We start from the raw sequence: 25,136 nt of genomic DNA, 5'->3' as shown, positions 1-25,136 counted from the left end.
TATCCACTGGTCTCTACTCGTTAAACCCTTCAGTATTTCTGGGGTGCTCCCAAGAAGTGCCTGAATTCAACATGCGGTCACAGCACAACCCAACAAACAAAAAAACCCACTCCTCAGCGCTATAGAAATTAGTTGTTAAACTTTCTATTGAAGACAACTTTAAAATATAGAAAAGGAAAACCATCCCCTTTCTAACCTCACTGCTATCCCATCACAAGCTTCTCTCATCTGTTGGGGGAAAAGTCTGTATCATCACACCTCCTGATTGTTGATGAATAAAATCACCATAGTGTACAGCTATGCACACAGCTAACTGCTGCATCTGACCCTGCTAGGCTCATGATCACAAGACCCTCACAGATCAGGGAAAAGCATGATGACATTAGGAATAACACCACAGGTCTTCATAAATCAAGCCATCAGCTGCATATTTTTATTTACTTATAGTCAGATCTACAGGCCATGCAAAATATATGAAATTTTTATTTATTAGTCAGCACATAAGTACATTCAAATTGCACAGCTCTTTCCAAAAACAGTAAAAGCAATTTTTAGCCATCAACATCTGCTAGAACATCAACATAATTACAATAAAAATCAAACTTCCATTACAGTTCATTAACAGTAGCATCTGCAACACTCCAAAGAATTAACAAGTTGTTATTATTTCCTGAGTGGTTCACATAATTAATAAGCCAAAACAACTCTACTGCTTGTGAGACTGATTTTAAAAGCATGTGCCGGTCTTGGAAAGCTTCAGTTTTTCACTCATTTTGTCTGTTGAAATAAAAAGATAGATAAATAAGAGAGCACAGGTTTGTGTGGAGCTAAGAAACAAACAAACTCTTCAGAATCTCTAAAAGAAAGGAATTACTCATGCTAAAATCAAATGTCCACTGTAACTGCTACAAATACAACACTAGTAAGAGTTTAAAAACCTATTCAAACTGGAATGCAGCTTCTTGTGCTCCTGCCAAGACCATGCAAACAGAGTTTCTTGGAATAGAAATAAATATAACTTAGTATCTTTCTCTGAACACACTAAAGCTACCACCTGAGGCATCTTTTACGTTCAAGCACTTTTTCTGCAAGTTCACAGGACAAAACCCTCAACAGATGCTAATGTTCAGTTGCCTGCGAGTGGCTGTCACAAATTCAGCTTGATCTTTCTTGGTGCCAAGTGCACCAACCCCCAGTCCTGCTGGGATGCAGTTCGCTCTGGTGGGGCTTCCTGTCATAGTCAATCACCTGGAGACATGCGAAACGTATCACAGAAGTGGGACTGGTAAAAATAATAGCTAAAATGTTCACAGAGGGAACCTCTACCTCTAGGTCTCAACAACACCCACCCCTTCCTCTCTGATAAAGCACTTTTCCTAAGATAATCTCCAAGAGTTTTGCAAAGAAAGTCAATACTTAACTCTATCTCTGAAACAACAAGGGAAGGTATTTACCCAAGGTCAATAAGCAAACCAAGGGGAGAATCAGGAATTCAGACTAGGTCACCTGAGTGCCACTGGAGTGCTTTGTCCCTCAAGGACTCTTCAGCTGAAATTTTTATTTGAGTACAAGTAGCTAGGAGTACCAGCATGCTACTTACACCACTTCAGTCCACAGTTCTGATCCATGTCTGGTACTTATCTGGAAGTGCAGCGCTCATTACTGTGGTATACACTGTGTTACTGGTAGGGAAAGAGAAAAAGTGAGTGACATTCCAAAGGCGAGACGATTAATTTATAAAACTAGCAAAGCAGCAAAACAAGTTTTAGTGGAAACACATGTTCTGCTTAGGTACAGAAGGGTGAGAAAAAGCGGGAGAGACTGATGAAAATGAAGGCTGATAGCAGCATTTCCCCCCCTCCCCCTTAGTACAGCAAAGGAACTGTACTTCAACATCCATTTGATCACTGTATTAAAAAATTAGTATCGCTAATCTTAGCAGTCACACAGATATAATCTTCTCTTTCCAAATTTACCTCACATTGGTAAGACAGAGGAGAGGAAGTCCTGGTACTAATTTTGAAGAAGCCATTGCCAAGCTCTAATGCGAATGACTGATCTAGAGAATAGACTGAGCTCCACATAAAAGTTAAACAAAACAAGCTAGCCTGCAAAGGTGCAATCTGTGGAACAATAATGGTATACTGAAATTAATCCCTCTTAAAAATCCAGCAAATGGCACCTAAAAGCTATGTCCCCGTTTACTATTTTTCTCCTTTTTACACGTCAAGCAGAGCTACATCAGAAACTCCAGAGAAAGCCAGTTTCAGTGTTAACACAAATCCAAAGGTTCCAAAAGTGAAAGGCACAAATGACTTGGCAGAAAGTCCAGCTGCTCCTCTAAGCAGTCATTTGTTTCACTACTACAAAGGAACTTCCCATTACCACACTGAGCCTGACAAAGTGTAGTTTCTTGGCTAGAGTGGCAGACCAAAGAGGAAGAGTGCTGTGGAAGTGAAAACAGAGTGCCACGTGCACAAGCAGAAATCTAAGCTGGGAAACCGAAAGATATTCAGACACATAGGAAGATCCTAAGGAAGTTTGCGATTGACTTTTAAGTGGTCTGAGGCGTGGCAGGAGGCACTGATTAACATCTCTAAATCTAATACTTACTTGTTTAAGACTGGCTTCACTGACAACACCTGTACAGAAAGTTTGAAGAGGTGTCATTTTGGTAAATGAAGAGGGAATTAAAAGGCTATTTAGAAACAGCAGTAGGATGAAGTTATGAAAAGGAATAATGCAAAGTCAAGGATTTCTCTTGCCTTTTTTTTTTTTTTTAAGCATCAGACCTTTTTACAAAAGTATTTTTAAAAAGCCCTCTGAAATACGCAACATGTAAGTTCTCAAAACTAATTGGTAAATAACACTTGTGTCTAACACTTTTATCTGCCTGCTGTAATATTTATAATTGTCCTTGAAATAAGGAACTGCACAAAGACGATGATGATGGGATTCACCTCTAGCACTTTCCACTTGGATTGGCAGACTATTACGAAATGCCTATGCAAGGGAGTTCAGAAATATTTTAACAAACTTATAAGTCTTAAGCTCTCCAGAGATGGTTGTGCAGCACATCTTTTTCAGTATGCCTTCCTTGCACAGCTTTTAAATCACTGACAAAAATGCAACTGCACTTCTGCTTTGAAAAAGAACTTCAAATCACAGTCACAACGCAGAATTTAAAAGAAATACCTTAAAGAGCGTATCAAAACTGATGTTCTGCTGTCCGGTAGCATTGAGAGCTTTGATGGCTGCAGTTCTGCAGGAAAACAATGCAGTATCATTAAACGCACTTTACTGTTCCAAAGGCTACAAAGCACCAATGTGAAAAATTTCTCACTAAATTTCATTACATTGAAATGCTTCCTTTGGCCTAAAATAATCCAGAGTTCTGTGTGACTGAATCTAGTCTCACATTCCTGAAGCTGCTCTATTAATACACCATAGAGAACAGACCAACAGGAAATCTTCCAACAGCTTTTTGCAAACTACACAGCCTAAAGATTGTATGATTTCTGCGAGCACCTTCCAAGCACCATCAAATACTTTTTCACTGTCAATCTAAATCCTTTAACTTTTACTAAACTTTGCTTTATAAAGAAATTTTTTGTTCCTGCCTTATCCTTGCAATTTCTCATCTTTTATGCCATTCAATGCCACACAGACTTTCCTCTGGCATATGTGAGTATCACTCCTTACCTGATCTGTTCCCTTTTGAGTGGCATTACAGATACTGAACAAGCTGCCTGCTCAACGAGCTAACACCTGCTCAGAGAATAAAACACCCAAGTCTCTCAGCTTTTTAAAAATGTAAGCGTTAGCTCACCACAGAGCTCCAAACTAAATTTACCTTCGATCATCAAAAGGAGGAGGGGTAGTCCAATGGTCATAGTTTGTCTCCACACGAAACCACCTATAACACAACACACAAACATTAAAGCAAACAAAAGGCGAATCATTAGTTAATTAATAAAGGCCAAGAATCAGCATCTTTGTATTGCCAAAAGGAAAAAAACCTCCCTCAGAAGCCTCTTTCCTATGACTCTTGCAAGCCCAAGGGACCCTACGTTGATACACATAGCAGCCTTTACCATGAACCACTGAACACAAATGAAAAAGGAGCGAACTCTGAACTCGTTCCAGCATCAGTAACAGAACTACTATTGACAACAATAAAAGCAAGATCAGACCTTTAAAGAGATGATCAGAGAAAAGATTATGGGTATGGTACGATGCAGCCTGCAGCACTCAGTTTGGAATACACAGAGCCAAGAGGCCATCTGGCTGTTGCCAAAGCAGTACTTACTGCCTGACTGTATGCATTAAGTGCCATTTTTCACCACAAGGCAATGATTTAGGATATCCTTCATATATTAAGCTGCTGATTTCACAGAATTGATAGGAACAGTTATTTCTGAGCCTTCAACCCTTCTATCACATCGGGTCAAAACTAATTCTGAATTGCTGAATTTACCGGTGCAATACTTGGCAGACAGACAGGAAAAGTCCTGAAGTCTTGTCTCCTTTGAAATCTGGCTAAGAAAATAAACACATACAGATGCTTTTTCCACCCTTGACTCTCTGGACTGCCCCAACCTGAACAAGGTGGTGTGATTCCTTCTCAAAGAGAAGGAACTGGGGTTCCTTTCAGAGGCTTTCAAGCTTTCCCTGGTCTGGTTGTAAGCATTAGTAAGAGATGCCCTGGATCTCTCAAGAAAGTTGTGACACTAACCCTGCCCATTTCTCAGGAGGGAATACAAAAAACCAAAACATTTTTTTTCTACTTACGCTCCACTTAAAGGATCGAGAGGCCAGAGATCTGCTGGCCCTCTTCTATTCCTCGTTATGACCATGCCTTCTTTGGGTGATACACCTCCTACAATATAGTAAACTTCAGCAATGATGGGGATGCCAGCTAGTCTGAGAACAGCTGACTGAAAGTCCTCTGCTCTGCTCAGGGTCTAACGCAAAAAGGAGATTGCAGTGAAACAAAGATCACAGTGCATGGTCAAGCACAAAAACGTCTTAAAAAGAAGAAAAGGTCTGGCTTTTTCGAAAATTGCAACTGACTGTAAAGTGCTGCTTTAAAATACTTCTCTGAAAATAGTCTTCCAAACTGACTAGCATATGAACATGAAATGCATATGACTAGTAAACGAACTCATTAATCCCAGCTTTGCAAATATTCAGAGAAAACAGTAAATATACATACACATATAGACACACATGTAGGTACACATATGTATATGGTATAAAGTGAAAAAAGCTGAAAAATCTGCCATTCAAAAGACAGAGGCGTGTCCATACTCTGCAAATTCAATCCTCAGCAAAGTCCTTCAATGTGAACAGTGGGATAGATGAAAGTGAATGAAAGGGGGAAAAAAACCAAACACTCCATGTCTTTGTCTTGCCAGTAATTTAAGAGGAGTCAGGTAACAATGCTGAATAAGGCAGAGGCATTTCTTACAGCAAACCTGACTTCTCCCGCCATAACCAGGTGACTAACTTAGCATAATCTGACAGTCACCGCACCCAATGAAGCTACTATTTTCAGGTATAGGGCCACAATCTACTGAAGTACATGTTCAAAAATGAATGCTGTGCAGGAACTAAAAACAAATGTGGAGAACAAGCATCAGACAAAATTGTTCAGAAAGACAGGAAAGCCCTGGAGAACAATTAATTATTTCTGACAGCAACACTGCAGCTAGTAGTTACATCTCAAACTCAAAAAATATGAACAACAAAGTCTCCAGTAGACATTCCAGTTCTGCATTGAGTTTACCTGCAAACCATACCATTGATGTTTACTGTAATTCAAGAGTCTGAGAAGCAGCAGACCTGTTTTATCTTAGTAGCACTCTAACACAATATTCATAAAATGTGCCATACAAAATACCATTCTAACTCCTTCTGCTCACCAGTGAGCTCTGCATTTTTAATATGGTAACCTACCAAACAGAGTGTAAAATAACCACTGGGTCAGATAATAACCATCTAAGAGTGCAGCTACCTGAATTTGTTAAATTACATATTATAGCTTGCTGAAATAGTCCCTAGGAAGGAAGTCTTTGCACAGCTTCCCAAAGACTTTTGACATTGATTAGAGATTGCCCCCCCCCCCCGCCCCGAAAGACTGGAATTGCCTCTCATAGACATCACACAATTTGGGGACAATACCTATCTACTCTTATGAAATACATTTACTTATCAATTTATTGAATTTTCTGTGAAACTACAAGTTGGAACATCAAATTTACTAAGAGTTTGTAAGTAAAAATGACATCACTGTGAAATATGAGACAATAACTCCGTGCACTTACGTCTCTGACAAGCCAGCTGACAGGGTAATTCTGATTCAGAAAAGCTGCTATTGCGTTTTCCCACCATCTACCACCCGCTGGGGGAAAAAAAAAAAAAAAAAGAAATTACTATACATGCATGTTACGTACGTTCTGTGAAATCTATCCTCCTGCCTTCCTTTCTTCTCCATGTCCCATCTCTAGCTCTGCAATCTTTCCCTCTACTGCATTACAAAAGAGTGGTGCAATAAATTTTTTAATTTTCTAACTATACCACTATCATAAAAACATCAAACTTAGGCAGCTTATACCAAACTGACAAAGCACATGCCACCTGAAAGCAGTCAGAGCCTCTGTACCATGTTGAGCTTATCAACACTGTTTAGAACACTGAATGGTGACAGTGCTCCTTTTCTACGGTATTACTTTACTGATATCTATACATAAAATATGCAGGATGTGCTGCATAACCAGGCTAACGTACCCTGGCAAGCCCTCGTTTTACAACATTTGTCTGTCAAATGCTCAGCTTTCTGCATCATTAGATTTGGATATTGAAGTACCACAGAAAGCTAAATTCTCAGTGAAACAGGGCAGCTACCTATCAGCATAAAATGTCACCATTTCAGGAGAAGGGCTAACAAAGAGCACAACAACCAGGTGAAACTCCAGGCGAAATACATAGACAACATAATCCCAACTGAAGTTCGACCACGGCAGCTGGATTAACAGCCCTGCTTTCCAGAAAGCATCTCAGACCTGTAATGACAGGAGCGATCATTATCTTAGCTTTTACGTGTCTTCTGAAAGGTACATAAAATGGTAGGGAGTCTGAGGTACGGTGGACAATAAAGACAACAGTGTTCAGCACTGTACAGAGAACACACAGTATCTCTCACAACTTGCCAGTGCTAGCAATTTCAATCAAAACCTATCACATTTCTCTCCATAAGTGAGTATCTAGATAACTTGCTAGCTGCTCAGTTTTTAAACCATTTCTATTCATAGCTGAATGATAAGCAATGAAGAGTCAAAGGTAACTGTAACAGGGACTAGCACTTTGTAACATATATTTCTAAAAGGAATGGAGATCTATTCATATGATATAATATTCTACAGCTGTCAGCTCAAATATTTGCATTAATCACCTCATTATTCACCTTCCTGAAATATTACAACAGAAGAATTGCATAGAGATCACGAAACAGCTAAAAAAGAGGTAGTGATGGCGTTTCTGTGTCACTGGAGAAAATTAGGAGAACCAAGAAAAACAGAAGGTCAAGTTTAAAATTATTCATATGCGAAAACCAAAAAAGCCAGCAGAAACCATATGCTTGTCACTTGATAGACCTTCACCCTCATTTAAAGTCATCCCCCTTTCCAGCCATAGTTCACATGCTCATTTCCCCAAATTTTTAGTTCAGTTGTATGGTGAAAGATAAAGCAGCAAGCAGTCAGCAACAACTGATTTACAGGAGCACAGCACGTGTTGAGTGAATCACTATTCTCTCTAGTTAAAAAGTGACTGAAGTCGAGGGACACAGGTGGATGATGGCACATCAGCTCCTGATGGACAACAGGGGCCCGTCACACACAAAAGTCTGCAGTACTTGGATCCTCTATCAGAATTGGGAGAACAGAATAGGTTTGTGCAGGGACTAAACCACCTCACCCTTGTCTCAGATGATCCTTATACTCAGGGTTGAAGCACACTGCTGAGAAACAGCAGGGAGAACAGAACGGCACTGATTATGTCCCCAAATTGTGTCTGGTTCACAGACATAGGACTTTAGTCAGCAAGATTTTCTAAATCAAGCCTTTTGCAGACTCGATACACTTAAGACTTTATTTCCAAGCTGATGTTAGTATGAACTAAAAGCAGTTTGCATCTCTCGGTATCTGCCCAGGACACTCCAGTTTTGAAAGGATTAAATAACTACAATAGCATCAGAAGCAGTCTCTTAAAAATACATGAGTGTAAACTATGGAAAGAATCTAGCAAATGCAACAAGGCAGTATTAACAAAGGAAAGAGGAATCAAAAAGTGCAGGTGCGCCATAGCAGAATCCCTCCTCACAGAGATAATGAATATGTATATAATTTATACAGTGAATAGTGTTAGCATAACATCTAAAAAAAATTTTGAAAGCAGAAGATTGTCTAATTAAACGATTAAAAAGAAAACTTGCTTACCACAGTCACAAGTGAAAAATAAACATTTATTTTAGATGTTGGTTCTAACTCGGACTACATTGTTTCCAGTTCTAACAAACAGCTAATAAACACAAGCAAAAAGTGTCTGCTGCTTAAAAAAATAAAAATAAAAGAGTGGGGGAAGGGAAGGAAGAGGCAAACCCAAGCTCTGAGTTGGACATACCTACTGATATTTATGAAACTCAAGCCCTGATGGAAAAGGCAGTGACCCTTCCTCTGCCTTCCTGACTGTTACAAGCCATTCTGTTGTCCAGTTTTAGTTCTCATAGTGCCATCTCTCAACTTTACTACCAGATCTTCGCTCAGCTGCCTTTCTAGTATCTCCATGCATTCTTTCAAGTCCTACTGCCTTACCCCTAGATCTCTCGTTTTTTGCTTCTCTTCCCATCCTCTCTGTAAAGCTGCCTTATGGGGACAGAGAAATATGGAACACAGAGGAAGGGACAGAGAACTAGGAAAGCAGCTGGTTTTTTGCTATACATGACTGCATCTTTTTCTCTCAACCCATACTCTGCTGTCTCCAATTGTGTCTCGAACAGACCATGTTAATTTGTCTCTTACAGCTTTCGCCAAGGTTCTCTGCCTCCTTTGACACTTCTCAAGCTCAGATGACACTGCTGACAAACAAATGCCTCCCTCCTATGGGGCAGCCAAAAACTGGCAGTATGTGTGCTTTCGCTCCCTGAGGGCCAGAGAAGTCATTCAATTTCAGCTCCTTCCTGGCAACCTGGAGTGTATTTTTCCCTCTGGGAGCATGTGAGAGAAGGGCCAGAGCAGGCAACAATCGACTGAAATAGTGTACATAACGTCAGGCACGGAAGACAGATTTATTTTACCTCGTTCATCACCGGAGATTGTGAACTTGTGTGGACTTTGTCCAGTCCATAAGCCTACATAACCAAGAAACGTGGTGCCTTGATATGCTATCTGAAACCAGGAAACATGAAGTATTTTAGCATTCTGGAACAGAACACTACTAAAAATATAGGCAACATTCTGAAGCAGCACCTTGTACTTTTTTCTGTGACTTTCATACATAAGTTGCTATAAAACACTTTGCCTTAAATTAAACTTGCAAAGTAAATTAAAAAGACTCTGAGGACCAAAATTCACTGCATTTCATTTGTTAACAATCACTAACTGCTATGAAAGTTTTGCTCAAGTTAGCAAGTAGCCAAGCAAGAAACAAACAAAAAGCTGTCCATCTGCAAAACAGACTTATGAATATTAAGAAAGCTAACGAGGGCTACACTAGCAACTAGTTCATTTTTGGGAATTTTCATCTAAAATACACCATCAGCCATGAAAATTAACAAGGCCTTTGAAAAAAAGCCTTAGAATCGGCCCCTGCCAAAACGGATCTCTTTTCAGTATCACGACATTTCCTTCTTTCAACGTCTCCTTCCAAATAACGATCTTGATATACTACATTATGCAGTTCTATTTGTTCCAGTTTATCACCACAAACTGGATGTCCAGAAAACAAAGAAAACCAGCATTCATCCCACATTACTAGTGACTGTGGTGCTCTAATAATCCAGTAAATTTGGGATGCGAGCGCATTCCTACATTAAATACCACTGCCTACGCAGCTGTACGACCATACCCCCCAATCCTTCATGGAATACCACCCAGCCACGTCAGCCACAGATCATACCTGCCCACTTTTTATAAACCACACATCAATTGTAATCTTGCTTAATATATCAACAAAATCGTAATCCAAGTTCCGACCGTGGTAGATGTTTCCCTTGTCATCCTGAGCGACAATACTAGTACAGAACCTTCAAAAACAACAAGGAGAAAGAATGATTTAAGAAAAAGCTACGACAATGCTTTCAGTATTATAGTTGAACTAGCTCAACGTTTCAGGAATAACTGATTTTATCTTCTGCAAAGAATTTTGCTAATGTAAGCATACAAATGGAATTTTGCATCGTATTGTTAACACTTATGCCTCGTAACCTGAGACAACAGTCTCATCCTGTGCTTTTTAATAAAATTTCTTACAGGTTTTAATATTAAATTGGTTAAAAATAAAAAATAAAAGGAGGAGGGGGACAGGACAGTTTGACTGAAGCTCTGCGTAACTACATACCACTGCAACGTCCAATATGACTTATGCACGATATCCATAAGGAAAAATTCCTTTCCCAAAGAGTCTAACATATAAAACTGTACAATACTTATCAGGTCCCATCTGGCTCAGAAAGGCAAAAGCTGCACTACTGTCCACATCAGGACAGATATTACAGACCAGGTAGGAAGCAGCACTTCCACCTGGGCAAAATTTTATTATTTCATTTTACTTCTAAATCGAGATGAAAAGCTGACATCTAAAAATGTTCTCAAAGTATCAGTCTGAAACTTTCTGGATTTCATTTTGACAGTTTATTTCATTTCAATTTGGACCCCATTTATACTTTTAATCACAACTAGATAAAAAGTTCAAACAAAGTCCTTTCAAACTGAAAGCATCAGTTGTTGTTAAAGCATCAGCCATTTCAATAATAGTCTAACCTCTTCTCTAGTACAGGAAGTGTGCTGAAATTACTTTTTTAATAACAATTTCAGTTTTGTTGAAACAGGCTTTTTTATGAAGTGTATTGAATTAGCAGGGAATTAAAACTTTATTCTCTCTTGAGCTATGAGTTTGTCACTCCAGTGATGCATAGCACTGTCTTTCAAAACTGTAAAGTTAAAAAATTTTTACAGAGAAGTAGTTTGTTCCCGGTTTATGTTTTTTCTTTAGTATCTTTTAGAGCTGAAAAACTTAAAAATTCATGGGCCTTACCAGGGCTAAGAATGGTGTCTTCTGTGAACTACTAAGCAAGCTAATGTTTAAATTACTATCTTATCCAATATTAATCCTTATTTAAAAAAAAAATTAAAAAATCACTTAAACCAAAAAACCACATGTTAAGAAAAATAATAATCAAAATACATACAAGTGGCTGCATGCACCTGTTTTTATTAAAACCTATATAAAGAAATATTTTTAGGATCCTCACAAGCAACACCAAGCATTTATTATTCTCCTGCACATGCTTCTAGAGCCAAAAAAAAGACAATGAAATAGAGTATTTTTTCCCACTGAGGTTTTTTTTGCTGTCATGAAGATACTACATCCATTTTCCACTGCACAAATCAAAAAATTATATAGTCACTGTGATCATTCACCCAGAAAATGGTTTGGAAACAATTTTATCTCAGATGAACAATTAAAATAATTAGATTGCACCTAATTCTTCTAGTCTCCTTTTTGGTGACGTACGACAATTTAAACGACAAAAGAGTACGTTTTGTGATCTTTGAAAATAAATGAACCCAAATACTTTGAACGGATGGCCCTTCCTTTTTACCAGAAATTATTTTCATACTTTTATACAGTTATATAGATATACATACACAAAAACATTACAGCTACACGTTACCTTTATTATACAAATAAAAATACTGTTCTGTATTTCTCGTTCAATTCAGGATACAAACGGCCTAATGACAATGAAACCTTCCAGCTGAATGCAGGAAACAGTACGAGAATGAACAGTGCAAATCACCTGCCACGTGTCTTCACCTGCCTTTTTGTGCGTTCTCCCATGCTGAACTAAAATGAATCTCTACATCCATTTCTACCAAATTCTGTAAGTACCGGACACTTACGCAGTAGATTCATAGGCGAAGTTAAGCAGGACTCCATCCCCAAGACTTATTCCCAGTGCTTTGCACATTCCCAGAATTTCCCCCGCAAAGGGCTGTGGCATAAAGAACTCCAATTCTGCTGCTATCAGCCGAATAACTTCATGGACCCATTTTGGTACGCTTTCACTGAAAAATACATTCAAGGCATTAGCTGAGAAAGAGACATAAAGGTTTGCAACTTATGCCTGGCAATCAGATACTTCTCTGATCTGCCTGTCCCAGTTGATGCTGATCCTCCATTAGCAGCCTCTGCCTGTTATCAGACATCCCTGCATCCCATCAATCACCAAATCTCATCCACTTCTGCACGTTCCCCATGAAGCTTGCGCCCAACCTGAGCTAAACGTTCGGTGCAGGCTTCCTACTTGTGAGATTGTTTTATTACCACCAGGGATCTTCCCGAGTCCATCTGCCAGGTTCCTAAGTGTACGCACAATGCAGTAGTAGTGAGTTAAGACTCAAAAAAACCCTGAATTTTTGAGTTCAGAGAAGTTCAGCAGCCGTGCAGCATCACTTCGCCCCATCTGTCCAGGTCCCGCAGCAGCGAGTCTGGCGGGGACGGATGGGGGGACGACGACGACGACAAGGGCTCCGCGGCGCTGGGGCGAAGGGAGAAGCGGGCCCTGGCCCGCTGCCGGCACGGCCGCGGGAGGAGCCGCGGGGACCGGGGCTGCCCCTCACGCCGTTCTACCGGGGAGGAAGGTCCGGCGGGCACGGCGCTGCTCCCTCCACCCCGGCCGCGGCCATGTCACACACACGCACCCCCCGCCCCGGGCTTCCCCATCCCGGAGGAGAGGGGCTGGCAGGCCCCACCGCCGCCCCACACTCACTCGATGACCCGTGCGACGGCGGCTCGCAGGAAAGCAGGATCGAAGTGCCGCAGCACCGGCAGCCACCGCTCCTCGGGGGGGCTGTCCAGGCTCACGTTACACAACAGCGGGGCCGCCGCCGGACGAGCCGGGGCCGCCGCCACCGCCTCCCACAGCGGCAACACCAGCAGCAGCCCCCACAGCTGGCACCCCCGCGCCGCTGCCCGCCCCATGGCGCTGGACGCGGCCACCGCCGCTCAGCCCGGCCGCAGCCCTCTCCCCTCAGCGGCACGGACCACCCCCCACCGGCCAGGGGCGGCCCAAGGAGAAGGGGGCCGGGACACGGCGGCGGCCCAGGGCGCGGAGGGCGGGGACCGCCCTCCTCCCGCGGCGGCCCCCGCCAGGCGTAACGGTCGCCCTCGACGCTGCCCCTCGGCAAATGGCGGCGCGGCGCCTTACAGAAAGGGAACTACGGGCGGCAGCCGCGCCGCCGGACTCCCGGTCTGCCGCCGCACCGCTTCTTCTCCCCTCCACGCCGAACGGCCGGCATCCCCTCAGGGCCCCCCCCTTCCGCGGCCATAGCCGCGGAGCCCGCCCACAGCACCGCCCACCCCCTCCAGCCGTCAGCTGAGGGGTGACTAGAGGTGGGACGTGATGGCAGAGCGGGATGAAAACGCAACCAAAAAAAGAGGTTTGAACAAGCTGTTAACGCCTGTTTCGTTTCCCCGGTGCTTCTGTTTGTCAGATCGTCTAGAACAGGCAGTCCAACACTCATTTTTAACAGTAGGGGAGAGGAGACGGCCACATAGTTGGCAGCAATTGGGTATAGCTCACTGCTTGCTGGACCCCACTGCAAGGCTGGAAACCAGAGGGAAAAGGGACAAGAGGAGACAATACACTCGTTCTAAACTCAGAGGATAAAAAAAATAATTGCCTCTCCCTTTCAGCCTCAGAAGTCCTTAGTTTTTGGACACATGCACATAAAAAGGAAACTTGGGCAGTTGTTCAGGGAAAAAAAGGAAATAGGGAAAGGGGGTTTTATATGAGCATGTATTGTCATCCCCATCTCCTCACTGTGGTCACTTCAACCTGTGCTCCACACTCCATCCCCACACTCTGCATCCATTCACCTCTCCAGTTCTCAACTACACATCTTCCATGAGGCTAGTTCATTGCTATTGTTCCCAAGTAGCAATCCCTGCCCTTCCCTCAAGGAAGCACTAAATTTGAATTTAACATTCAAAGTTGTAGAAAGCTTCTACTTTGCTCTCATCTCCTATGTGCCTGAAGCCTCTATACGCTTTTTTTGCTTTAGGAAGCAAGATATGACAACAAAACAAACAACCCCACAAACAACACAAATAATCATAATGAAAGGGAATACAATTGTGTATTCAATATAACAAACATACCTAAGCAGAGTGAATTCCCATGTAAAATATAAACACTAAGCTGGTTTCCTAAGAAGAAAGGAAAAAACACCCCACCAACAGCTTTTCCATTGTACTGTGCATGTGGCACCTGTTTCTGCCCCACAAGAAAATCCCTTTCAAACAAAATTTGACAAAGGGTGGTATGAATAGCTCCTCCATGTTTCCATTAAAACAGACAGGTGGGTAAGGAACAAAGAACCCATTAATGGGCCCAGAGGTCAAGGCTGATGCAAAAGTTCAACCTTTGAAGTACAGAAGCCACAGATGCATGTTATTCTCATATATACTTCACAAATCAGACACCAGCAAGTCCCACCACAAGACACACCGATATAGAAAAGACTCCTTAGTTCTCCTGCATGCAATACTGCCTTTCTATTTAAATTGCAACATGAAAATCATCTCCCATACATTAATTTTATTCTTGTTTTCTTCATAAACTGTAATGAAACTGTTCTTCCCCATAACTGTTCACTTCAACTTACCTGTATTACAAGGATTTGGTTTTATTATTATTAAACAGGTAGAAAACAGCCACTTACGAAATGGCTTAGTCTGTAAAAACACATCCATAAGACAGGCACAGATGTTGTATACACATACTTTATAGACCGAGCCAGAATATTCTTTCTTTCCAATTACCTATTCTGGAATTGCTTCAAGTAAAATATTTTTACACTAAGGTTTTATGTTTTAAAACTTACACATACAAAACCAGCTGTAAGTTATACTCAATAAAAGATAATTGCCTCCTACCCTAGAATGTTTAAGAAAAATTAAAAAAAATCAAAACCCTACAAGGATTAAGGCCTCTTCTGTCTGTCCTATAGATGCAATATGCAACAGCTTGGAAGTGTTCAATGTGTAATTCTGAACAGAATAGAGATAAATCCATAAGGCATTTCAGTCCCTGTTTTCCTTCAGGGTGGTGGTGGGTGGAAATAAGCATTTCTAGGGCTATTTCTTCAAGGGTGATCATTTCTCTCCATTACTGTTTCGTTATTTCAACAGCCGTCTTCTCTTTTTCAGAAGTGCATCTCGAAGAGCCAGCTAAGTATGAAACAAGAATGCAGTATTCAGGTAAGAAGAATATTAAAGAGACAACAACATTATCACATTAACAACCCCCTTCAATTTCTTTAACCTCAGAGAAAACCACTAACAGCAGCTCTTCAGCTAAAACTGAGAGCAGTAACTGGCAAATGCTAATGACTACAGTGGCAGAAATGCTGTGGTTATTTAGCTAAACTCGACAGTAGAATTAAAGAAAGAGCTGGGCTTCAAAAAAAATGGAAATGTTTCAGTATATGATTAACAAATCCTATATAGTGAAAAAGATTAGAGTAACAAACTGTTCTTCCACTGGCTCCTATTCAATTAGAAGAGATCAAGAAAAAATTCAGTCCAGCTTTGAAGTACATACATTTAAATGGCATTTTTTGAAAGAGTATTACAAAGCTTCTTTTCCAGGGGGGAAGGAGGGATGCTGGAATTTTTACAAGTGCCAAATCACTCTAAAGAGATTTTGTTGTGTATTTCAGACATGTTTTAGTTGGTAAGGGGATCTAGTTCTGGACTATAGATGAGTCCATTTTATTCTACCAAAGAGGGCAGCAGAACAGAGTATCCTCCAACTATAGTACTCCAACCCACTTTTACCAGTTATTTCAAATGACAGTCAACAGAACTGACGCTGTGGCCTAACTTTAGTGAAAAACATATGAAAAAAATTCTTTCACTTTTTAGCTGGTACATTTAAACTTGAAACATTAATCAGGAGTAAAGACTGAAACCATTCAAGACAGCTTTTTCTAAAAAGTGAGCCAAGTATAAGAATCATTGTAAACAGCAGTTTCCTAGAAGTGCCTGGATTGTTTGTTTGCAACATTTTTTGTGTGTTTTGAGAGCTGGGCTGATGTGGTCAGCCTTATTTGGTGTGAGGCAGAATGATAGCAAGTAAAAAGACTACAGAGGATGTTAAGTCCAAGTCTTCCTATTTAACAGAAACACTTCAGACATGTTCTCTCTACTGAGTCTATAAACAGTTTCAGTCTTGCTGCTTTTAAGGCAACAAATCACAGACAAATATACATTATACTAATTATATGATCCTGGAAGCAATGCACAAAGAAGGGTTTGTAAAAGAAGCATGCAAGTGCACTCTAGCACAATACAGAACCTAGCAAGAAAACACAAAAATTTACACCACACAAAAACAAGACCCCTGCATTATTGAATTATTCTAAAAGTTTTTCTTGGAGCATGTTCAAAGGGGTTCAACTTTATAACACCCTGTAAAGCCCTAGACTGGCCATCTGCCAGGTTAGATAAAAGGGTTTTAAGGCAGATTTTTGTTGTTAGCACAGATCTAACCTGCCAAGGTGAAATACAGCAAGGCAAGGCAATAGGCCTACACCAATGCTATGGCAACAGCTGCCACACACAGCTCAGTGATTATCCCCAGCTGAGGTTTATCACAGGAGCAGGGGGGCTCCCTGTCCACACTACATTCTTGCCAGCTCATCTAACCCCAGCCACCTGGGGGAGCCACATGGGCTCCCTGCCCAATGCCTTCATGAACCAAGTCATGCCCTGAATCTTCTGCCTTGCCTTTTACATATCCCTTCAGCTACCCTTGGCACAGCCGCCTGCAGGAACACACAGCAACTGGACTGCCAAGTACATGTTTGTAGCTTGTATACCCTTTCATGGGGGCTGTGGCCAAGCTTATAGCTGAGGAAGCACAGAAGGCAGGGGCTTCACCACTGAGAGCAGAGTATTGTGAAACTACTGTCACAGGCTAAACTGAAGCAGGTTTTTTTTTTTTCCCTAAACAGTTTCAAATAGATAATAAATAGCATTTATGTCTCTGCTTTAAGTACATTTGTGACAAGCTATTAGGTGACATCAAGGGCAGGACAGACGAGTCCATAATATGACAGTAACAGGAGAAAGGTCAAAGAAGGAATATGGAGAGTGAAAAAACACACTAAGAGCTTGTCATGAAAAACAGCTCCTCCATGCCAGGGAAACACTTCTTCTATCACAGGATTACAGGCAGAATCCTAATACAATCTTTAATTTATATAAAGGAAAACAAACCACATAATCATTGCCTTCCTAACCTACACATGACTTTGCAACAGGGCTTGGTCCTTGATGCATATTAAGGAGACCAACAAAAGTATTCTTCACCACCACCATCTCTGATATATCCTCTGGGGTAGGACTCAAGGGAAGCCACCTAGCCCACAGTCCTTTCCAGCTACTAAATCAAAGTGAACAGCAACAACTTAGGGCACAGGATAGACAACACTTCACCTGCATTATATCTCTACTGCTCAGACTGCCCCATCTATTTTCAACATTAAATATTACCTGTTTTTCCCTGAAAGAACGCTTATTTTTTGTCCGGACACTATGGCTATATCTCATCATCATGAAGTTCTTGTGCTTTTTCTTTTCTTTGTTGGAAGAGCTGGCAAATGGGTTAATTCTTGTTTTCTTTTTCACAAATTCTTTTCTGTCTGTTTTTCCAGCCTAGAAGAGACAACATAATATAACAATAGGGCATCATTTTCCTTTCCCTACAGTTAACATCAGCTGCTGAAGGTGACAGGTTCTGTGGCAGTAACAATAAATCCAGGTTCAGGATAGCTTTCTTTGTAAGTTACATGCATTCTTCCATGCTGGCTGTATTTCTTAAGTCACACTGAAAACTGGGTGTGTCTATTTTCATCATCACCTGTGACCAGCAAGAGGCTGTTTGTTACAGCCAAGATGCAACAGAAAAACTATACAAAACACAGATGGTAGCTGGGCACCCATCTTACAGATGCAACCCCACCACCTCCCCCTTCTGCAGGAGACAAAAAACCCCAAGCCCAAATCTAGAAAAACAGAGGATATGAAATAGCCCCATTCCTCACCATTGCAGTTGCCAGCCTCGTCTCCTTGTCTGATTTAGGCTTCTTATGCAGATGTTCAATATCTCTGAGTGAAAGCAACTCTCCCCTACACACACAAAAATCCAACAAAAGGCCATCATACACAAAACTTCATCTGGCAAGAAAAACAATATGCCCTCTTGACCCATTGTCTCACCCATCTCTTACGCCATTGTCTTCCTATAAACTTTCACACAAGTGCTTCTTGTTCTCTCTCTCTCAAGCTAATCCTCATGCTTGGGACAACCCTTACAAAAGTCTCTCAATACTGTTTTTCAAGTCCTGCTTTATCCAGAAAGTTTAAGGAACTCTGGAGATATAACCATGCAACTACTGCTACAAAAAACCCCACATGCCTATTGGTCTGAACAAGCAAAACAGTCTCAGTTTACATCATCCCCTCTTGTCTTTTCTCCCAGGTATAAACAAATCCCCTGGGCCAGGATCCATTCTAGGCTGCGTGGCTGTTTGCCACCTGTGACCAGAGGACACTGCACAACAGAGCTCTGTGCCCTGCTGCCATTAAAAGCTGTATCAATACATTATAGGGAAGAGAAAGCACGCATTAATAGTCCATATCCTACCTGCCCTCCTCCTCATCATCATCTATTTCAATATTTTTCCTCTTTGCAGCTTTGCCAGGTGCAGAATTAAGTTCTTTGGAAAGCTGGGCAAGACGTATTTTGTGGAAGTCTTCTTGAGTTAGCAGCCTGCTTGTACTGACTGCTGCAGCTTTGGCTTTTCGTTCCTCTATAGGCATGCTTTTCACCTTCTCTGCCTTTTGAAGAAAGTACAAAAGAAGAATCATCTAGAGCTTTGCAAACCACTTCTATGCTGCAATCCAAGACTCTTGCCTCCCAAATACCAATGTAGGGGTGAGATTGTTGGGAAATGCTACAACCAGCTGTTTCGATTTTCATAGTCTTATATCTAACATGTAGTATGAGAATAAAGAAGCACATCTACTCCATATTTCAGAGTGAATAAAAGCACTCCTGTAAACACCATTTATTTTGAAGGAATTCCTTTGAAGGAATTTAGCACTGGGACAGAAATCCCCCATCTCTGCTCCTCACCCTAACACCACACATTTCAGCACAAGTAGTACTTCAACCTCATTGATTCTGGTCAATTTACTGCTCAGCCCTGTATAGTTAATTTATGAGCAGACGCATGAAGGTACAGAGCAAGAGAATCTGGTCTGCTATTAACAAAACTGATTTGTATTTGAGGTAGAAGACACTTGGAACTCACTACTTCTTGCTGCTCCTCATCTGAGGAGTGATGCACATCAATCCATTCTCCATCTTCATTATCTTCTTCCTCGCTCAGACTAGCGCTTTCCCATCCATCTGCTCAGGGGAAGAAACACACAGAGCTGTTAATACAGATTCAGCTTAAGTGCTTCAGTTTTAAATAATTTAAGATGGGATTACAAGCTCTCACTGCCTTTCATTACCTACCTAACTGCATTTATGCCAGGAACATGCTTACCAAACAGGCACGATCTAGGGTCTCGGTATCCCAGCCTTAGAACTACATAGACATTACAAAGACATAAGATACTTCATACGTCTGATCACTATTTGTAATGATTTTTAGAAGACATCCACAGCTGAACAGACCAGCAGCTCCCATGCTTTCCCACTGGCAAGTTCAACTACCAAATTCCATCTGGCTTACAACAGATTCAGAGCTGTGCAAAAAAACTCAGCTTGGATTTTTTAGTATGCCCACATCACATGCACGTTCAGTTAAACACCAATTTTTGTAGTGATAACTGCATATGGCAGTGTCAGGTCTTGGGAAACACATGCACACCCCCCTCCAACAGACCACTGAAAATAGCTGGTGTATTTTGTCATTACAGTGAGCTGCAGCCACCTTAATATATTTATTTATGAGCTTTCAACAAACCTGGAACAACAGTGACCTGAGCCTTTACAGGAAATGCATTTATGTACACCTCATACACTCCAAACCAAGCCAAGCACAGAAAACACCCAAAGCAGTTTTCAACAAGTCAGTGTCTCAGCCAGCTGTACCATAATGCTATGCTTTGCAAAGCTTAACTCTCATCTGAAGTTAAAGATCCTCAAAACAAAGTGCATTTGGGACAGTCGCCTAATACAGGTGGTAATCCTTATTACACTGTTCAGTAATGGTGTTTCCCACTCCCTGCCATCTAAGCCAAGGAGGGAAGCAATGCAATGCAATTTATAGCCAAGTTACTCTCTACCATATATGCATTGCTGCTCTTCACCGTTGTTCAAACTGACTCATGTACTAAAGTTATCAGCTTCAGAAGCCAAAGCAGATTGTTATACTAATCACTGAATTCACATGCATAAGAAACATGACGCATCAGGCTGTACTGGAGGAACGAAATCCTCCACTGCTATACCTCCAATGCCCTCAGGCTTGATTTGCCAAACTCTTCTGGCTTGATTTTCAAGTCCCTCTCCATCCTTTTTTCCCTGATTCAGGCAGGAGTTCCAGGTTGTGTGGAACACTTACACAGGAAGTGAATTACAGAAGCCAAATACTATTTCAAAGTACTATTTTAGTGTTTTATAATACACAACAAAAACTTTTCTTTAGTAATATCTGAACACATCAAATTTCATAGCCATACAATGTCTGTCCTTCTGCTTTTTCATCCCTCAGTGTCTATCATACAAAGCAACATAAAGTAACAAACTTCACTAGATAAATTGCACTTACTCAGAGATGGTATCAGTGCTTCTTAATGGACAAATACAGACATGTGCAAGCCATGCAGCATGTGACAGCAACAAATGCAATGTGCAAACAGCAAGTTTAATGTCCAAATAAAATCTTAGTGATAATGATGCTCAAAATAGAAGTGGTAAAAGAAAAAAGGCCAACCTTCCTCTTGGGTTCCTCCCTTTTCCTTTTGACTCTCAACATCCAATACTTCTGCTCCTGGAATATAATCTTTAGCATCCAGTTCCCCATATTCATGAATCCTGGCTTCCGATGAGGCCTCAGTAGGCTTACCCTGTAAGTTAACAAAATACACGTTAAGCAGGCTGCTATTTATGTCCACAAATCCATGAAAAAATTTTGGGGAAAAGAGTGCAGGTGGGAAAGATAAATTCTGCCTGATAAAATAAGAAGAAATCTTGAATTACTAAAAAGTTGAACAAGCTCTAGGAATATAGGCAAGGTTCTGTAGCATGATCCTTCTGTCAATGAGTTTGATAAATTTGAACTAAGAAAATCTTGAAATCAGAGTGCACCACATCAAAAGGCAGAAAGGGAGCAGGCAGAGGAAGAAGGCAGGTGCGATTCCACCTCATCTCAAGAGGCTACAAGACCAGTTCTCATCATTTTTGAGCACAGGAGCCTATGTTTATGGTGAATGCAATGCACATGAAATAAAACTTGCCCTGAATTTCTTCTGCAGCATCTCTGGATTCAGAGAACGGAAAAGGTGTATCAAAGTTCTTGCAGCCATCATCACATCTACCCAGAAAAATAAAAAGGAGAGTCAGGAATAAGTACAGAAAAGCATAATTCTGAGCAAAATGAAAGTCCACTCAGATAGTCAGTATTTACAGCCTGCTTATGCCTTTTTCTGAAGTTACAGCTCCCTCCGGTTTCTCCAATGCAGGATCCAGCTCTTCTTAGGGCTAAATCTTTATTAGCAAACAGTTTCTCTTTTTCAGTTTTGTCAATTAGTTCCCCTGCCCTAACTACCCTTGACTGTTTTGTCTCCTATGTATATACACCCCAAATACAGAGAAATGCAATACACATATTGATACCTCTCAGCTCACAAAAAAAACAATTAAGACATCACTATTGTGAAGGCTGTAACAATGGAGGACCAGATGATAGAAAATAAAGATTTAAAAGCCATATCCATGTAATACACTTACTTTTATTTTTATGATTCTTGTACTGAACGAGGTCTTGGAGCAGATCTTCAGTCATGGCTAACGGACATCTCGCAGTGATTTCTTTTATAGCATTGATTCTAAAAAATTGGAAGTGAATTATATTCTGAACACCACAGTTGAGAGGCACTCCCACTGGCCCAGTAATAGACTTAATTATCTAGAATTTGAAGAACCTTATACAACATTTAATGTAACAGAGGAGAAAATCACAAGGAGCTCTGTGCCATGGTTCTCCAAAACCCTCCAAAATCTGTGGCCCATATTCTACTCCCCAGCCATTATTTTTGCCTGATCCAATCCTAGGCCTCAGGAGTCTGCAACTGAAGTCTGGGTCCAGGCAGACAGGAAACGAAGTCAATCACCAGGCCAAGAAAAAAAATGAAAAAAAAATGTCACGAAACAGTTCTGGAGAAAGCAATGAGCAGGCTAGGGACAGGATAACAGAAGTCCACAGGCTCACACAAGTTCCCTTTTAAACCACCTTCATGCGCACACTTAGTATGCTAAATACTTGGATTAAAACCATGCCAAGAGGAAAAGGAATAGCTCACAAAATATTCACAGCGTGTCTACTACACACAATAATCTGCCCCTGTTGAGTGCTTCAAGGACAGTTCAGCTCTCTCCTACATTTACTGATCATTCTCTACTGCACTTACATTAGAGCTTTCACACATACCTCTCCTGACTAGTCAAAGAAAATACATTGCAGTCACTAAAAGCAACATTTAAATTTGTTGTCAGTAGTGAAACTTCATCCACAAAACATTTAAGAGTCCTGAACTATGCTGCTAGCCACTCACTGCGTATATACCAATATATTCATTCATAGCCAAGAGGTCTGCCCTCAAAGTAGAAATAACAATAACCAGGAAGGCTGAAAAATACAAGGCCAAACTAGAAGGCAAAAAGCCCACACCATCATGAAATCCAGAAAAGTTAAGTCACAGCACTGAGCACAGAAACCCATCATTCCAGGGAATTTAAAACACTGCCAAAAATAAGGAAAGTTTATGCTGAGATACTGTCCTAACTTGTTTTTATTCAAGCAGGTTCTTGAAAGGGTAGTACAAGTGACAGGACTAAGCTGCAGGTGGTTTAAAAAAGAAAAATATTTGTCCACAGTGAAAGAGTTTTGCAGTTTTTGTAAGATTCTTTACCCACCCCACGGTCATGACCTCCCCAGAATTCTTGTCAGTGACAAAGTTGTTGGCAATGGTCATTAACACTGACTGGATAATCTGAAAATAAGAAAAAAGGTTATATAAACTTAATGCATACTTAATAAAATGGTAAAAGTGATTACACATTATTAACAGACAACACATCCCTTTTCACAGAAAGATAGAGCTCAGGACTTGTCACTATAGCCTGCAAATATTTTCTAGACACAAATTCTCTTGCAGAAATTAAGGCATCAGACATAGTCATTTTTTCTTCATACCCTTTATACAAAACAATCCCTTGCAAGTTGCAGAAGTAGCAAAAATTACTATAAGCTTATAAAGACAAAGGGTTTGACCAGATTCCCTTTTCCCCCTCCCCATGAAAGACTCGGTTGTATTTCCATGCTGGCCTGCTGTCCGTTTTTAACATCACCAGATATAGGTAGGTACTTACCTCAGGTGGTACCAGCTGATGTGAAGCCTGTGCAGCAAACAGAAGAATCTTTGTCACTTCTGGAAGAAAAGAGTGGGAAGGAGATGCCAAAGTTTATTGCTGCAGCTTACTCTAGCCAATAAACACATCCACCAACACAGCTAACTCAAGCTGCTCAGTCTAAGTCTCAAAACCATTTCAGTCTGAAGTTATTTGGGACAACTATTTCTACTCTCCCACCAAGCATTAGGAACTCATCTGGTCTCCACCCCAGTAGCAGTGTAGGCCCTTAAGAGCCAGCTAAGACAAAAAGAAATGCTCTAGAACTAAAGTGAAACACCAGTAAAACAAAGCAGCAAAAGGGAGTCATGCTTTGCTCAACTAGTCAGTATTTGCAGAGAACTAGGGGCTCAGGAGATTTGCTTATTCCATTGCTAGAGTTCCTCAAATGCTCAGTTAAGGAGCACTGAGCACACACAGCTTCCATAAAAGTCCAAAGGGCTTTACGCTTCTGGAAGTCAGGGCCTTTTACCTCCTTCATCCACACTCTCTGGACTACTCATTTCCTACTACCTGCTAAGCTACTGCTACTTACTCATTTACAGCACCACTTCTAAGAACTGACTGTACATGTGACAACAGACCAGCAGTGTTACCTACTAGTAGCTACTTACCTCTCTGATGGGGCTGTAGGAATCTCTGAACGAAGGGGTAGTAATTAAAAAGAAAAAGCTGCAAGAAAAGTTGTAACAGATTAGCTTCTTGTCTTTTTAACTTGAGATCACCTTCATACGCAGATACGCTGTAAAACCATCAACGATTCTATACAGCATGCTCTCCAAATGCCTTGGACTTTACTGCATGATGCATTCTCCTGCCTTGAGTTTGATATATGTGGAGATGAGGAAATGATTTGTACAAAGGATATAAAAGGCTCAATCCCAAACTCTGTGAAATCCAGAGTGGTTGTTGTCAGACTGCACAGAATTCAAATTAGGGCACTCTGCTGCATCATCCTACAATGTGCTGCTTCCCTTTGCCTTAGGGACACAATCTTATCTTCCAAAACAGAAATAGACTCCAGTAATTTTGATCACACTTTGGCTGTACCTCAGAAAGTGCTGTTGATGAGCAATTGCTGGACTCCTTTGAAAAGCCTTTCTCCTTTGAAGAACCTCCCAGGAGCACCCTTGAAAAAGAC

At 41.1% G+C, this 25,136-nt stretch overlaps 2 protein-coding genes across 2 annotated transcripts in view; both read right to left on the bottom strand.

Moving 5' to 3' along the window:
• Positions 1-411: 411 nt before the first annotated feature.
• NAAA (N-acylethanolamine acid amidase) lies at positions 412-13,412 on the bottom strand. Its single transcript, XM_049815596.1, has 11 exons — positions 13,052-13,412; positions 12,183-12,347; positions 10,177-10,303; positions 9,356-9,446; positions 6,327-6,403; positions 4,792-4,964; positions 3,854-3,916; positions 3,196-3,262; positions 2,614-2,642; positions 1,601-1,682; positions 412-777 (listed from the first exon to the last, which is right to left on the bottom strand). Exons 1-10 carry the CDS (start codon positions 13,261-13,263, stop codon positions 1,607-1,609), a joined length of 1,080 nt encoding a protein of 359 aa, XP_049671553.1. The 5' UTR covers positions 13,264-13,412; the 3' UTR covers positions 412-777; positions 1,601-1,606.
• A 1,065-nt stretch (positions 13,413-14,477) lies between these two features.
• Positions 14,478-25,136, bottom strand: part of SDAD1 (SDA1 domain containing 1) — a 17,646-nt gene continuing 6,987 nt past the window's right edge. The window contains exons 12-22 of the mRNA XM_049815589.1: positions 24,610-24,667; positions 23,957-24,015; positions 23,501-23,577; positions 22,316-22,413; positions 21,823-21,899; positions 21,300-21,432; positions 19,665-19,762; positions 18,995-19,188; positions 18,393-18,477; positions 17,842-18,003; positions 14,478-15,513 (exon numbers count right to left, since the gene is read on the bottom strand). Coding sequence (XP_049671546.1) covers positions 15,463-15,513; positions 17,842-18,003; positions 18,393-18,477; positions 18,995-19,188; positions 19,665-19,762; positions 21,300-21,432; positions 21,823-21,899; positions 22,316-22,413; positions 23,501-23,577; positions 23,957-24,015; positions 24,610-24,667 — 1,092 coding nt within the window. The 3' untranslated portion in view covers positions 14,478-15,462. The remainder of the gene's footprint in view (positions 15,514-17,841; positions 18,004-18,392; positions 18,478-18,994; positions 19,189-19,664; positions 19,763-21,299; positions 21,433-21,822; positions 21,900-22,315; positions 22,414-23,500; positions 23,578-23,956; positions 24,016-24,609; positions 24,668-25,136) is intronic.

Source organism: Accipiter gentilis, chromosome 12 (genome assembly GCF_929443795.1).
Source record: "Accipiter gentilis chromosome 12, bAccGen1.1, whole genome shotgun sequence".
Classification (NCBI taxonomy): Eukaryota; Metazoa; Chordata; class Aves; order Accipitriformes; family Accipitridae; genus Astur; species Astur gentilis.
Note: the sequence above shows the minus strand (reverse complement) of the source record. Positions and strands in the feature narration are given on the sequence as shown.